At 42.2% G+C, this 16,598-nt stretch overlaps 2 protein-coding genes across 4 annotated transcripts in view; one reads left to right on the plus strand and one right to left on the minus strand.

Annotated features, from left to right (window-relative positions):
* snx17 (sorting nexin 17) overlaps positions 1 to 8,183 on the minus strand; it is an 87,866-nt gene extending 79,683 nt beyond the window's left edge. The window contains exon 1 of the mRNA XM_048531027.2: positions 8,001 to 8,183. Coding sequence (XP_048386984.1) covers positions 8,001 to 8,060 — 60 coding nt within the window. The 5' untranslated portion in view covers positions 8,061 to 8,183. The remainder of the gene's footprint in view (positions 1 to 8,000) is intronic.
* A 142-nt stretch (positions 8,184 to 8,325) lies between these two features.
* Positions 8,326 to 16,598, plus strand: part of eif2b4 (eukaryotic translation initiation factor 2B, subunit 4 delta) — a 47,893-nt gene continuing 39,620 nt past the window's right edge. For 2 of the 3 annotated variants that reach the window (XM_048531020.1, XM_048531021.1), the window contains exon 1: positions 15,329 to 15,435. In XM_048531020.1, coding sequence (XP_048386977.1) covers positions 15,369 to 15,435 — 67 coding nt within the window. In that variant the 5' untranslated portion in view covers positions 15,329 to 15,368. Of the gene's footprint in view, positions 8,574 to 15,328; positions 15,436 to 16,598 lie in introns of those variants that run through there. The other variant, XM_048531022.1, reaches the window with a different exon arrangement.

The following is a 16,598-nucleotide window of genomic DNA, read 5'->3' on the forward strand; positions in this document are numbered from 1 at the left end:
AAAAAATGAAGAAGTTGAATCTGAACCTAGAGCCTTGAATCTGAACAAAAGGAACAACGGTGGAATGAAGTGCAATTTGGCAATAATGGATTGGGAAATCTTACGTAGAAAAAAGATAACAGTAGATAAACCATGGCTAATATTTAAGGTGTATATACATGAATTACATCAGTTATTCATTAATTTCTGGTGCAAAAATAAATCAGGTAAAGTAGTTCAACAATTGGTCACATAAGAATTTAGGGATAGTATTAGATCTAAAGAGGGGACATATAAAATTGCCAGAAAAAGCAACAAGCCTGAGGACTGGAAACAGTTTAGAATTCAGCAAAAGACAACAAAAGGTTAATCAAGTGGGGGAAAAAATAAAATTATAGCAAGCTTACAGTAAAACTGACTGTGAAAGCTTACAAAAATGTGAAAAGAAAAAGATTAGGAAAGCTAAATGTAGGCCCCTTACAGACAGAAACAATGGAAATTACAATGGGGAGCAAAGTAATGGTGGAAGAACTGAACGCACATTTTGGTTATGTCTTCAGAAGACAATATTCTCAAATATTAAAGAAACCAAGAATCTCATCGGGGAAGGAATTGAAGAACATCAATATGGGTTTAAAAAGAAGTGCTAGATAAATTAGCGGGAGTTAAATGCTGACAAATTTGAAGGATCTGATGTCTACACAAAAGACACTGAATATTTCCAGATTCATTTTATTTTATTGATGGTCATCTTCCAAAATTCTGTACAGTCTGGAAGAATTCCAACAGATTGGACAGTGGCAAGTGCAATCCTACTATTTTAAAAAAGGAGCAAGTGAAAAGCAGAATTACAGAACAGCTTAACATCAGTAGTGCGGAAAACACTTGAAATTACTGATAACTGAACAGTTAAAGCATTCATGGGATTGTACAAGTCAGCAGGACTTTCTGAAAGGGAAGACATGCTTAACCAAGTACTGGAGTTTTTTGAGGATTAACTAGTAGAATAGATATGGGAGAATCAGTGGATGTGGCGCATTTAGATTTCACGAAGGTTTTTGATACAATCCCATATAAGGTGAACAGGCAAAAAAATTTAAACACATGGGAGTAGGGTCATATACTGGCATAGATTGCGAATCAGTTGACATTGTGTGATGGGCAGCAACCAGTGATATACAGCACGGACTGGTACTTAGAACATGGACATTCACAATTTTGTTTTAGAAATGATTTGGACAAGGGATTAAATTAGATTAGATTTCCTAGTGTGGAAACAGGCCCTTCGGCCCAACAAGTCCACACCGCCCCTTGAAGCATCCCACAGCGACCCATCCCCCTATAACCCACACACCAACCCCTGAACTCCACAGGCAATTTAGCATGGCCGATCCACCTAGCCTGCACATCTTCGGACTGTGGTATGAAACCTGAACACGCGGAGGAAACCCACGCAGACATGGGAAGAATGTGCAAACTCCACACAGACAGCTGCCCGAGGCTGGAATTGAACCTGGGTCTCTGACGCTGTGAGGCTGCAGTGCTAGCCACTGAGCCACCGTGCCGCCCCAAATGCTACATTCCCAATTGCTGCCACCACAAAACTATCCCAAAAATTCTAACATGAGGTTGGATTGAAAGTTGTCAAGAGAATGTAAGGATGTTTCAGGACAATCTAGACAAGTCAAATGTGGGGATAAGCACACAAAAGATGCAGTATCATGTGGATAAACATGAAGGTACATATTGTGGTGTGAATGGTAGTCATACTTAAATGGTGATATATTGGGAAATGTGGATATATATCGGGATCTGGCTGTCCTTGTACTAAAGTAAACAGGCAGGTGCAGCAAGCAATCAGAAAAGCAAACAGCATACTGGCGATTATTGCAAGAGGAAAGAATTCAGAAACAGCGATGCCTTACCGCAGTTACTTAGGGCCTTGGTGAGGCTGGACTTATGGGGGCGTGCAGTTTTGGTTTCCCCATATAAGTGAAGATATGGTTGCCATAGATAGAGTACTGTAAAGCTTCACTAGACTGACAACACTGGGAATGATAGGGTTGGCTTTGAGGACATATTGGCTTGAATAACCTGTATTCACTAGGGTTTTTAGAAGAATATGAGGGGATCTAATTGGAATATAGAAAATTAAACAAACTAAACACAGGGAGGATGTTTTCTCCGGTTGGGGAGTTTAGGATCGAGAGTCTAGGATGAGGAGTCACAGACTCAAGATACATGGTAGGCTATTTAACTCTGAGAAAGAAGGAAAAGACTAGGAACCAGTTCTTCACTGAGTGGTCAACCTGTGGAAACTGCTACCACAGAAGGCTCGACGGGCTGGGTCAATTAGTACATTCAAGAGAGATTGCTAAACTTTCAGATACTAAAGACACGAAGGAGTACATAGAGAAGACAGAAATATGGCACTGAAATAGAAGACAAGCCGTGCGAAATGAATGGTGGAGCAGGCTCAATCATGGGCTTCATTACAAAAGGAATTAGAATAAAAGCAGATAACTCCACATAATTTCCTAAAACTTTGGTTAGATCGTAACTAGAGTGCGACCGGTTCTCGTCACCGCACTTTGACAGGAAGTACTGGAATTCTTTGAATGGATGCAGATAAAATTTACCAGAATTACTCTGAGAAAGGATTACAACTGCAAAGAAAAACAGGGGTTACTCGCCTTGAAAAGAGAATCAATAGAAGGGTTTCTTTCTAAAAGGTAGAAAGTTCTAGCAGGCTCAGACAAAAGTACTCAAAGAAACGTTCTTCTGATTAGTTTATGACGCAAGGACTAGGGAACAGAGTTATGTTTCTGGCAAAGTGAGGTGGAACGGCTGAGAAGAGCTTTGCTCTTTGGTGGTATTAGTCAAGAATTCATTACTGGAGCAGTGAAGTGAAGACAATTTGTGATTTCAAAAGGAAATCTTATTACTCAAAATAATTTCACGTAGTTGATGGGATAGAATAGCAGAATGGGGCTGGCTGGTTGTTAAACAATGTTATCAAGAATCCGATGAGCCAAACTGCCTCCTCTGCTGCCATGCTAAGCAACTGGACTGGACTGCTCTCCAGAGATTTGGCATTGACTTGTTGGGAAGGAAAGACCTTCAAGAAGCTGAATAATCATCTGTGCTATGATGAACGTATGTGATATGAAGGTTGCATTCTTGCTGTCTTGGAAACTTCTTGACCCAACACTAAGCATTTCAAATGAGTTTGGAAAGTTCTCAAAAATAATCAACATACTTCAAGTTTAGTATGTACATCACCACAGGACAAATTTATAGCTAAACTTGCAAGCGAAAAATATTCTTAAACCTCCTCCCTCCAGATGCACAGCAGAAAAGACGTAACAGACTTCCAAATGACCCAAGCTAGTGGAAAACAACTAGGCCACTGCTGAGACACGAAGAGCTCAGAAAGCAATTCGGAAGAATGGTTCTAAGTTAAATGCATACCACTTGTTAATACAACAATTGTGCATTTTTTTGCTTGTGATATTAGGTAAAGTTACTAACAAAAATAATCAGGTATTCTTAAAGTTTTTTTTGCATTGCAACAAGCTGGGTGAAGCACAAACCAATCGTTGTCAAATACAATTATGATGAAAAACATGCTAAACAAAACCCAAGATTCCAAATTCATGAGAGCCAAATTGAAAGGCACTGTCCTTGTGACGTCTGACCAGATCAGAGTTTTTCAATCAAATGCTTTAACGAAAAAGGAACCTGCCACACTGAATCAATGCAACCTAAGGGAGACTGCTCCATACCACGCAGCTGAATATTAATACTTCGCTGCAATAAACAATGCCCTGTCAGCCTACATTCCACTTCAAATTCAAAACGAAATGGCTACATAGTCAAAGAAGCTCAGACAAGTGCGGGCAGCTTGGTGACTGAGTGGTTAGCATGTGTGCCTCACATGTACCAGTCACCTGGGTTCAATTCTAGCCTTTGGTGATCAGTTATGTGGAGTTTGCACTTTCTCAGCGTCTGTATCGGTTTTCTGCAGGGGTACTCCGATTTCCTCCCACATTTCAAAGTGCAGGTTGTTTGGATTGGTCATGCTAAATTTCCCTTTAGTGTCCAGTCTAGATGGATTAGCCATAGTTAATGTGGGGCTTGGGGGATAAAGATGGATGGAGGCACGGAGTGGTGGGGGGGTAACAGTGTCTGGGTTGGGGGCTCTTCAGATTCTCAGTACAAGCCTGATGGGCCAAAGGCCTCTTTCCACACCGCAGGAATTCTATGATTCTGACTATTTAGCACAAGAGACTCATTTGTTATCAGAATTAACGAGACAAATTTCACCCCCACATCCTCAGAAGAATCAAGAAAGGGCCAATCTTGTCAAACAAACCACAAACAGTTAGGGAAGCCCATTTTAACTCCTTTGGGAAACATTTGTTCTATGTTTCTAACTTGGACTCATTAAAAAAGATGTTTATGCAGTGAAATAAGAATTGAATTCAAAGCAGCATGCATGCAACAGCCACCTCTATGACAGCTTATTCTCCAGATCACGGCCAAATTTCAAACCATAACCATTTTCTTGTTTCATAACAGACAGAAACTTGAAACTATGACAATTATTTCAAATAGCTTGCACACCAAGTCAGCTATCAACTAAACAATCACATCACTAGAATACAGTAGCCAAACAGAAACCTTGGCTCAGTGATGGAAATCTCATCTCTATTCAAAAGATATGGATTCAATTCCAAACTCCAAATATTTTGGCAAATAATCTGCTTTAACAACAATGAATTGAGGCCAAACAAGGATTAGGCCATTCGGTCTTATCTGTTCATGGCTGATTTACTGCTTTAATTCTTTAATTTAATTGGGTGGCACGGTGGCTCAGTGGTTAGCACTGCAGCCTCACATCACCAGGGACCTGGGTTCAATTCCGGCCTCGGGTAACTGTCTGTGCAGAGTTTGCACGTTCTCCCCACGTCTGCATGGGTTTCCTCCAGGTGCTCTGGTTTCCTCCCACAGTCCAAAGATGTGCAGGCTGGATGGATCGGCCATGCTAAAATTGCCCAGAGTGTTCAGGGGTGTGTGAGTTATAGGGGGATGGGTCTGGGTGGGATGCTCCAAAGGGCAGTGTGGACTTGTTTGGCCGAAGGGCCTGTTCCCACACTGTAGGGAATCTAATCTAATCTAATCTTCCACATAATCTGATGATACTCCGAAACACAACATTAAAATAGGAATATGACATTTATCCAATACATTTAACAAAGTTCCAAGATGTTTTACAGGAAAAATATAAAAATGAACTGACACCAGATCACATAACATTACCAAAAGCTTTGTTCAAGAGAAGTTTTAAAGTGAACTCAAGGAAGAAAACAAGCAAGGTAGAGGCTGAGAGGTGGAGATGTGTTTCAGACCTTAAGGTGTAGGCAACCAAAAGCAGTCACTAATGACAGCGAATAAAATCAGGGATGCTCAAGGCAATTAAAGCAGAGAAACTGTGATACTGGTGAGGCTTGTGGGATTGGAAAAAATTAGAGATAGGGGCTGCCATAAAGCGATTTGAAATATAGAGGATGATAATTTTAAAATCTAGTCATGCTTGCCAGGGAGCCAGAAAGTTGGTGTAACGCGTTATGCAACGGGACTGGGATGAATGCTAAAGGGAATAGAATGTGAGCACCTGTCAGGAGTGTGATGAGACTTCTGCACTTCTAAAGATGCACAAAATTCTGAATTACATTCTCATCTCAGTTCTTTATAGTTGATCCTTTATCCTGAATTCATATCCCTGTATTCTGGACAGGAAAAACAACCTCAGTCTACACAATACGGACCTGGAAGAAGTAGCCAGGCAGCATCAGAGGAGCAGGCAAGTTGACATTTCAGGTCAGGACCCTTCTTCAGGGGGGGGAGATTTTAAAATGAGGAACAAGAACAGAAGTTGCTGGAAAAGCTCAACAGATCTGGCAGCATCTGTGAAGAAAAATTCAGAGTTAACGTTTCAGATCCGGTGACCCTTCAAAACCCGAAACGTTAACTCTTCTTCAAAGGTGCTGTCAGACCTGCCGAGCTATTCCTGCAAATTCTGTTTTTGTTCATGATTTGCAACATCTGCAGTTTTTTTCCATTCTTATCTGGGGAAATTTTAAAACTGGTGAATTCAAACCAATTTTAAAAATCTCCCTACCGCCAGCCTCATCCCACGTCCAACCTTCTCTCTTATTCCCGCCTCCTTAACCTGACACTACTTGTCCATCTTCTCTCCCACTTATCTGCCCCTTGCCATCCCAGTGACCAATCCCCAACCACTCCCTACCTGCACTCACCTATCACCATCTCACCTCTATTTATTTCTGAGCTCCCTTCCCCCTCTCCTGTCTGAAGAAGGGTCCTGACCCGAAACGTCAAATTTCTTGCTCATCCGATGCTGCCTGGCCTGGTGTGTTCCATACTGTCAGAGATAATGGGAACTGCAGATGCTGGAGATTCCAAGATAATAAAATGTGAGGCTGGATGAACACAGCAGGCCAAGCAGCATCTCAGGAGCACAAAAGCTGACGTTTCGGGCCTAGACCCTTCATCAGAGTGTTCCATACTGTGTTGTTTCTGACTCCAGCATCTGCACTTTTTCTTATTTCAACCTCAGAGTCTAACCTATCAACATAAACTAGCCTTCCAAATCAAATATTAAAATCAAGGTTCCACCTCTGCTGGAGGTGAACCATCCCACATCACTAGTCGGTGAGTAAGTTCACCAGATGAACCAACCTCACCATTATCCCTCAATTTACATCATTTACTGTTTGTGGGATCGTCAGCGACAACCACCTAAACCAATTACTAAAACTGAAGTGTCACGAGGTCCTGAAAAGCGCTATTTGAATGCAAGTGGTTAAAGAACTTCCCTATTATTTAGATTGGCGTTCAAACGATCCACTTTTGAAGTATTAAAGCAATTTTACATTCATAAATATGCCACGGCTTCACACTCTTGCCTTCGAGTACGCAGTTAAATTGAATAAGACAAGTGAGAAAAGACAGATTCGCTTGATTATTATCTCAGCTTCAAAATATTTGAGACATACTTCTTTCTGAATGAACGTATTCACGACCATAGCGTCGAAGTGCACTATGAAGAATTTTACATATTGATTCTTTGCTTAAGAAAAACTTTTTTTGGACATCTTTCCAAGATGTTTATCTGAAGCGTGCAGCCGGCTAAGACTCAATTCCACAGATTATCTTGCATACGTCTAAAGATCCAATCTTTCCAACAAACCTTCCCCAGGTTCTGGAGAAAATCAGCCTGTTGAGCTTACAAATGTTTCCTCCGAATTTCAGTAAGCAACATGGACCATCGCTCCCTCCGTGAGGTGAGTTTCTACAGCAATTGCTACTTGAAACGAGAGCAACGTCCGTCTTCAATACTATTGCCTCAAGCTTAAATCGGCGATTTGACAGCGTTACCTTGCATTTTCGACAGAACACTCAACTTCAGTGAAACAAAAAGTGGACTGAATGTTTCAGAAGGGCAAAAACTCTTGGCCAAGCAAAAGCATGGAGTTAGAGTTTACCGCTGTTGTTTGCATTAGGCTTGTAACATCTTTATTTTCCGCCGCCCCATGCCCCGAAGTGCCAGCAAGTGTTAATTTCCCCAAAACCATTTTTACACTTTCAAGAACTGACACGTCGGTGGATTGGCAAGAGAGACTGTAGAAGAATTACAAACCCCTCCTCCTCTTTCTTACACACACACACACACACTCTCTCTCTCTCTCTCTCTTCATCACCCCAAATCACCAATCTCCAGGCAAGAAACTGGTAGCACCTCAACTGCCAACCTTAAACTCACGGTTTCTGGTTGGCGGAGGGTAGATCCTGTTCTGGCAAAACAAAAACCCTCCTCTTCCTCTCTTACTTACCTATTCTCTCTCTCACACACACACACACACACACACACACTCCTCATCACCCCAAGTCACCAATCTCCAGGCAAGAAACTGGTAGCCGCTCCATCTACTCACCACATACGTGGATCCGTTGCCGGCGCTCAGCACCTCAGTCTCCGGGATGGAAAAATGCATCGTATCCACAGAGCAGTGCCCAGGCTGAGATCTCCTGTTTAGAAAGTTCCAGCAAGCAACAGCGCCCGCATAAACAGCTCTACCAGCAGCCTACGCCCGCCATCTTGTCCGTGCGAGTGAGCAACATGGGGGCGGGGCTCTTTCTCAGCACACCAAGTTCCCAAACTCCATAACGTATCAGCGGCGCGTGTGATCCACACAACAACAACGTCACCCCCTCCCCCCTTTTTACACAATGGTCCGGCCCAACTGAGTCCGACTTCGCCAAGGTCTGGACATTATCAAGTCTGAACGGGGAGAGGGATGGTTACAAAATACTCACTCTTCAGCTCTTTCCGTAAAAGGAAACAATCGTTTCCGATTACGACCTGTTGAGTCTAAACCCCATCTGGATGCGAGCGATGTGTTGGGTACGGATTTATTCGTGATTTCGGTTTTATGATGGTTTGATGCTGACCTCTGTCTCCCCCGCAGACACAATGATAGCTCCAGTTGGCCGGAGCTGTGATCTCGGTGAGTGCCCCGACTTGGCATCAGGCGGTGCTGGCCGCAGCACAGGGCCAAGTTGGCCGTTATTTAATTTAACACGCATTTGGATCTCAGCGCGTAAACATCAAAACCGCGCAAACCTCGAAGGAAAGCTTTCACGCACACACAGAGACAGTGAGCCTTTGGAGGAAAAAATGACTCCAGATGCTGGAATCTAAACTGAACACAAAAACTGCTCGAGATACAGTGGGTCAGGCATCATCCATGGAGAGAAAGAAAGCTAATGTTTCGAGTCTAGGTGATCCTTCATCAGAGCTGGTGAAGTTCAGCTCTAATAAAGAGTCATCTAGACTCGAAACGTTGCTTTGTTTTCTCTCCGTGGATGCTGCCTGACCCACTGTTACCTCCAGCTCTGTTTTGTTTTCATTGAGCTTTTGAATAACTGCACTGCTGAGATAAGCGTTTTTAATTGTGAGGGTGTCAACGTTTTTGTCAGGGGCTTGGAGGTGGGGCGGGCAGTTGAGGCCGAGATTGGATGCTTCCTGGTCTTGTATTGAATGGCGGAGCAGGGGCCGGGCGAGAGAATGGATCCTGCTCCTGTTTCTTGTGTTCAGACACAGCGCACGAGCTTTTCCACACCACTGGAAAGACTTTGTCCCTAGACAACCTCTCCTGTTAGAAAATCTCTCTATATTACAACACAGATGCTCTTTTCCTCCTGAAGTGGCAATGTCACTGGACTACTAATCCAGAAACTCAGGCTAAGTTTCTGGACACATGTTCAAATCCATCCAACACAGTGTAGAGCTGGACGCGTACAGCAAGCTGGGCAGCATCAGCAGAGCAGGAAAGTTGACATTTCAGGCCAGAAGGTGCGCCATCAGCTCCACACTGTCTTATCTCTGACTCCAGCATTGGCAATTCTTACTATCTCATGGCACATACTGGAGTTTGTTTTCAATAAAGTTATCCCCAAATGGCAACTGTATAACGATTGTCAGTTATCATAACAACCCATCTGGTTCACTAATGACCTTATGTGAAGAAAATCTGTTAGTGTTGCCTGACATAATTCCAGTCCCACGGCAATGTGGTTCATTCTTAACTACCCTCTGGTTGCCTAACCAACAATCCTCTATATTCCATGAAGGAATGTAAACAAAGACACTCAGATACTCTTCCACCATAAACACAGTTGTTACAATACATGAAGAGGCCATTTGGCTGTCATGTCACCACCAACTCTCTGAACATTTTCACATGGTGACAAAGTCTTGCCTGTTCCACAAAACCCTGCACATTATTTATTTTTAAGTAATCATCCAGTGCCCTCTTGGATGCCTTGCCTGAATGTGCCTCCAACACATCGTGAGGCAGTGCATTTCAAACCCAGATCCGTGATGATTTTTCCATCACCACACATTTGCTTCTTTGCAAAACACTTAAAAATTGTGTTCTCTGATTTTTGATCTTTTTACAAGTGGGAACAGTTTCTTCCTTTCTACTGTGTCCACAGTCCTCATAATTTTGAAACTTCTGTCAAATCTCCCATCAGCCTTCTCTCCCAGGAAAACAGTTCCAATGTTTCCAATCAATCCTCAAAACTGAAGCTTCTCATCTGTGGAACGATTCTCGTAAACATCTTCTGTGCTGTCTGAAATATGTTCACATCCATCCCAAAGTAGGACACACAGAATTTTACACAATACTCCAGCAAACGTCTAATCAGTTACAATTTAGGTTCCCTGCTCCCATACACTAATCTCCGATTAATTAAGACTAGAATTCTCTATGCTTAATCAATAACTCTCTCTACCTACCTACCACCCGAATGACTTACATTTACACCCCGGTCTTACTGCTCTTGGACACCATTTAGAATAGTACCCTTACTTTATACTTTCTCTCCATGTTCTTTGTACCAATGTGTATTGCATCATACTTTTGACACTGAAATTTGTCTGCCACCTATTCATCTAGGCCACCGGTCTATCTCTTTTAAAATTCTATAATGTTGTCACAATAGATGAGCCCACTCTCCAGAGTCAGTGCTGTGCTACTCACTGTATTTAAGTCTGCCCAATATGAGGCACAGTGGACGTGATTTTCATACAAGTCCAAAACAAAAGCACAGAGGGCAGCAGGAACATTCATACATGACTGTCCGCAACCTCACATTAGCCTTTGACTCCACCAAACCACAGGTACGAGACAGCATTTTCATAGAATCTCTACCGTGTGGGAAAAGGCCATTCAGCCCATCAAGTCTGAACTGACTGTTCAAAAAGCATCCCACCCAGATCCTAGGCCCCCTACCATATCCGAATAGCCTCACAATTCCACATTTACCATGGCTAATTCACCTAGCTTGCAAACCCTATACACTATGGACAATTTAGTATGGCCAATTCACCTAACCTGCACATCTTTGGCCCATTGGAGGAAACCAGGACGTGCAAAGGAAACCCATGTAGACACGGGGAGAATGTGCAAACTCCACTCAGACATTCACCAGGACTGGACTTGAACCCAGGTCCCTGGATCTATAATTGATTGATTGTTGTTAGGCATGGGCACTCAGAGTTATGGAGTTGAGATATTTGGACATTGGTTATGAGACAAAACAAAATATGTAACAATTGATCCTACTGAAGTTTTGGTCATCTGAAGAAATTTGTCAGCATTCTCCTGCATGACAAGACACAAAACATGATCCTCATCCTCCCAGACAGAACCATCGCAGACCTAATATGTGTGCAAACTGGAAGATGGTCATTCACAAGGAATGCTCTTCTCCATCTTCCTTGCTTTAACAATCCACCACATATCCATGATACATGCCATAAGACCATAAGATATAGGAGCAGAATTCGAGTCATGGCTGATACATTTCTCAAACTTATTCTCTGCCTTCTTCCTATACTTGATCTCCTTGCCAAACAAGAACCTTTTATATGTCTTAAATGCATTCACTGACTTGGCCTCCACAACCTTATGAGGAAATGAGTTCCACAGATTCACCACCCTCTGGCTGAAGAAATTCCACCTTATCTCAGTTCTAAAGAGTCATCCATTCACTCTGAGACTGTGCCCTCAGGTACTACTCTCTACTACTTGTGGAAACATCTTCTCCATATCCTCTTTATTGAGGGCTCTCAGTATCCTGGAAGTTTCAATGATATTTGCCATCATCCTTCTGAACTGCATCGAGTGGCATAAAACTTCTGCCCATGATGAACGTGAAACTATTCAAATGGCTTTACTTCTAATCCAGAACCAAGACAATCAAGGGGGCATAGCTTTAAATTGAGGGGTGATAGATATAGGACAGATGTCAAGGTAGTTTCTTTACTCAGAGAGTAGTAGGGGAATGGAACACTTCGCCTGCAACGGTAGTAGATTCGCCAACTTTAGGTACATTTAAGTCGTCATTGGATAAGCATATGGACGTACATGGAATAGTGTAGGTTAGATGGGCTTGAGATCGGTATGACAGGTCGGCACAACATCGAGGGCCGAAGGGCCTGTACTGTGCTGTAATGTTCTATTTTCCATAATCCCAATATCTGTTATGGAGCTGCAGTACACAGATGTCCCTGCATATGCACATACTCAGTGGCTGAACTCCAATCCAGGCACTCACCAAAGAATACTAGAGGAATAGGCGATAGGCTAAACATCTGAAAGATAACAAAACCTGGGTTCAAATCTTATCTGCTCTAGAAGTATGTCATTATATCTCTTAGCAGATTGATCAGAAAATATTTTCTACCAACCTGCTCCTGTCATGAACTGCTGTCCTCCAATTATCAACATTTATGGTCAGCTATTGGATGGATCAATTCTCATACCTTGGAAGCACCTTTTCATCAAGGGCAGATATCAGCAATGAAATTCAAACTCAAGTGTGCCAACACAATCTTTGGCCACATGAAGTGATGGAAAATCATCCTTGCTTTTGACAGACTGTCTAAAAAAATAGTATTTCATAATGACCAATCATAGAAAGCCATGTAACCAGTTCTGTTGGTGACACAATAATTAGCGATGAAGTGTCGTGCACCATCTCTGGCACTTATGCCTTTCCTGAGATAAGTAGACCAAAACCACACATAATAATTGAATTGTGGTCTCACCAAGCCTCTATACAATTGCAGTTAGATATTGGTAGTCCAATACCCTCAAAATGAAGATCACCATACAGTTTACTTTTCTTATTGATTGTTGCTTCATGCTAGCTTTTGTGACCCGTAAATAAAGTTATCCTGGTCCCCACACTTACCAGCTTCTCACTACTTATGAAATATTGCCTTTTTTTAATTAAAGTAAATAACTTTACACACTTTCATATTTTATTCCATCTACCATGTGCTTGCCCATTCACTTAGCCAATCCAAGAACACTTAAACTCCCCTTGGGTCCATCTTATAACACTCCCATCTAGTTTTATCAGCAGCTGTTTTGAAAATATTTCAACTGTCCCGCATCCAATCAATAATATAGATTAAATACAAAAGCAAAGTACTGTAGTTGCTCAGAATCTGAACATGAAAGAAAAATGCCAGAAATACCAGTGCTTGTGGAGAAAAACAGTCTGCATTCAGGTGGTGGTGGTGGTGGGGAAATTATTGGAAAAGATTCTCAGGGACAAGAGTAATATGCATTTAGAAGCAAATAATTTATTAGTAATAGACAACATAGTTTTGTGAATGAGAGGTCATGCTTCACTAACTTGATCAAGTTTTTTGACGAGGTGATATGGATGCTTGATGAAGGAAAAGTAGTTGATTTTGTCTGTATGGACTTCAGTAAAGCCTTTGACAAGGTCTCTCATGGCAGACTGATGCAAAAAGTGAAGTCACATGGTATTGGGGTGAGTGGGCAGAATGGATACAGAAATGGATAACAAAGTGTGGGACTGGATGAACACAGCAGGCCAAGCAGCATTTTAGGAGCACAAAAACTGACATTTTGGGCCTAGACCCTTCATCATTTTTTCTGATGAAGGGTCTAGGCCTGAAACGTCAGCTTTTGTGCTCCTAAGATGCTGCTTGGCCTGCTGTGTTCATCCAGCCCCACACTTTGTTATCTTGAATTCCCCAGCATTTGCAGTTCCCATTATCTCTGGATACAGAATTGGCTTAGTCATAGGACATAGATGGTAGTAGTGGAAAGATGTTTTTCAGAATGGAGAGTTGTGACTAGTGGTGTTCCACAGGGATCAGGGCTGGGACTTCTGCTGTTCATGGTCTACACAAATGATTTGGAGGAAAACATAGATAGTCTAATTAGTAAGGTTGAGGATGGTACATAGATTGATAGAGTTGTGGATGGTTAGGAGGATTGTCAGAGAATACAGCAGGATATAGATCAGAGGCATGAGCAGAAAAGTGGCAGATGGAGTTTAATCTGGGCAAATGTGAGGTGATGCATTTTGGAAGGTCAAATACAGGTGGAAATCACGTAGTGAATGTCAGAATCCTTAGGAGATAACACTGTGTGAAGCTGGAGGAACACAGTAGACTGGGCAGCATCAGAGGAGCAGGAAAGTTGATGTTTCGGGCCTGGATAAAAAAAAACAAATGGACTTCAGATGCTTCCAATCAGGAGCAGAAACAAAGTTGCTGGAAAAGCTCAGCAGGTCTGGCAGTGTCTATGAAGGAAAAAACAGAGTTAATGTTTCAGGTCTCGTGACCTTTCCGCAGAAATGGGGAGGGGGAAGGGAGCTCAGGAATAAATAGAGAGAGGAGGGGGTCATGCTGGGAAAGTGATAGGTGAGTGAAGGAAGGGAGTGGTTGGGGATTGGTGGGAGAGAAGATGGACAGGTTGTGTCAGGTCAAGGAGGCAGGGGTTTAGGAGATTTTAAAACTGGTTTGAATTTACCAGTTTTAAAATCTCACCAAATAGAAATGGAAAGAACTGTTGCTGTAAATCAGGAACAAAAACAGAAGTTGCTGGAAAAGCTCAGCAGGTCTGGCAGCATCAGTAAAGAAAAAATCAGAGTTAAAGTTTTGGGCATTTCTTCAAAATTCTGAAGAAAGATCCCGACCTGAAATGTCAATCTTCCCCTGATGCTGCCTGGCCTGCTGTGTTTCTCCAGGTCCAACCTATGTTATCTCTGACCCAGTTCTTACATTCTTTGGGTGAGTTAGGACCCTTAGGAGTATTAATTAGCAGAGGGATCCAGGTGTGTGGGCCCACAGATCACTGAAGGTGGCAGTGCAGGGAGATAAGTTAATAAAAAGTCTACAGCATGATTACCTTAATTGGAAGATGTGTTGAGTACAAGAATAGATAAGTTATGCTGCAACTTTATGGAACTTTAGTTGTGTCACACTTGGAAAATTACACACAGTTCTGGTCACCACACTATCAGAGGATGTTGAAGCTTTGGAGAGGGTAAAAAAAAGGTTTATTAGGATGTAGCCTAGCAGCATTCATGGGAGTCCTGGATGAATTTGTGAATAGGAAAGGAATAGAGGGAAGACAGTTTTAGTATGGAAGGGCAAAATGTGTTGGTGCAGGCTTGAAGGGCCTGTTCCTCTTCAGTGTTGTTCATTGTTTTGTTAATATGTAAGGTCAATGGAAGGTCAGCAACATAAATATCAATTTTCTCAACACAAATGCTGCTAGCCCTAAGTACTCCCAGCATTTTCTATTTTTTTTAATGTCAGTAAGTCCACATTCGAGAGGGAACATACATAGTGGATAACATGCACGTATCCACTTTTCACTCTTTCGCGGATGGGGGGGGGTGGGGTGAGGTGTCAGAGACAGAGAGAGGGGTATGCGCAGGCGCAGTAACGCATAGTGTATAGAATGTCTGAAGGAGATAGAGTGTGTCCCCGCGTTCCGGGTAGCAGCGTGAGCGCAGCTTCTGCTCCGGGTAAGCTTCGATTAACTCTTAAGTTATTCAACAGAAGGGATAGATTACAATTACAAGAAAGTCTTGAGCTTTTACTGAAAGAATTATTGTTGGGCGGCCTCGTGTAATTCTATCACCGGAAGTTGATGCAATTCCCGCGACGCAGAATATGTTGCTTTCCTGAGACTCCTGGTTTTGCTAATTCCAAGATGTTCATTTCTGTTTTCGTCTGCGAAGAGCCCCGTAACACATACCCATTTTGTTATGTGTGACTGTTATTCATCTTAGAGCCTTATAATTTAATTCGAAAGAATTTAGAAGGTTGTTGCTGGGGTTGGAGGGTTTGAACTCAAAGGAGAGGCTAAATAGGCTGGGACTACTATCCTTGGAGTGTTGAGGCTGAGGGGTGACCTTATCGATGTTTTATAAAATCATGAGGGGTATGGATAGGGTGAATAGTCAATATCTTTTCTTTGGGGTGGGGGAGTGCAAAACTAGAGGGCATAGGTTTAAAGGTCAACTTTTTCATGCAGAGGGTCGTGCATGTATGGAATGAGCTGCCAGAGGAGGTGCTAGAGGCTGGTATGATTACAGCATTTAAAATGCATCAGGTTGAGTATATGAATAGGAAAGGTTAAGAAGGATATGGGCCAAATTCAGGCAAATGGGACTAGATTTATATTGGATATCTGGTTGGCTGAAGAGTCATGTTTCTGTGTTGTACATCTCTATGATTCTAAATTCCAGCAGCAGAAGCTTGAGATTGATTGATGATTTTCATATCTTTTCCACCAGGAATGATGGAAATCAGAAACAAAAACAAAAACTGATGGAAAAGCTCAGCAAAGCCGAAAACATCTGCAGGAAAGAAAGTAGACTTAACATTTTGGATCCAGTGACATTTCATCAGAACCCAAAATGTTAACTCTGCTTTTTTTCCACAGATGCTGTTGGATCTGCTGAGATTTTCCAACAATTTCTGCATGTTTGTATTATTCCTGTCCTTTTTGGTGAGCAGGGCAATTTGTACAATTCAATCTACATTAAAAAAGTGAAAAACTCAGAAGAATATTAGCAAATCTCAGCTAGTCAGGGCGTATATATATGACAGTAAAGTTAATATTTGAGTAATCTGACGGCAGGAAGTATTGTGGTTGAAATACCTAGATGTATACAGAAAAAGT

This window comes from Stegostoma tigrinum, chromosome 4, assembly GCF_030684315.1.
Source record: "Stegostoma tigrinum isolate sSteTig4 chromosome 4, sSteTig4.hap1, whole genome shotgun sequence".
Lineage (NCBI taxonomy): Eukaryota > Metazoa > Chordata > Chondrichthyes > Orectolobiformes > Stegostomatidae > Stegostoma > Stegostoma tigrinum.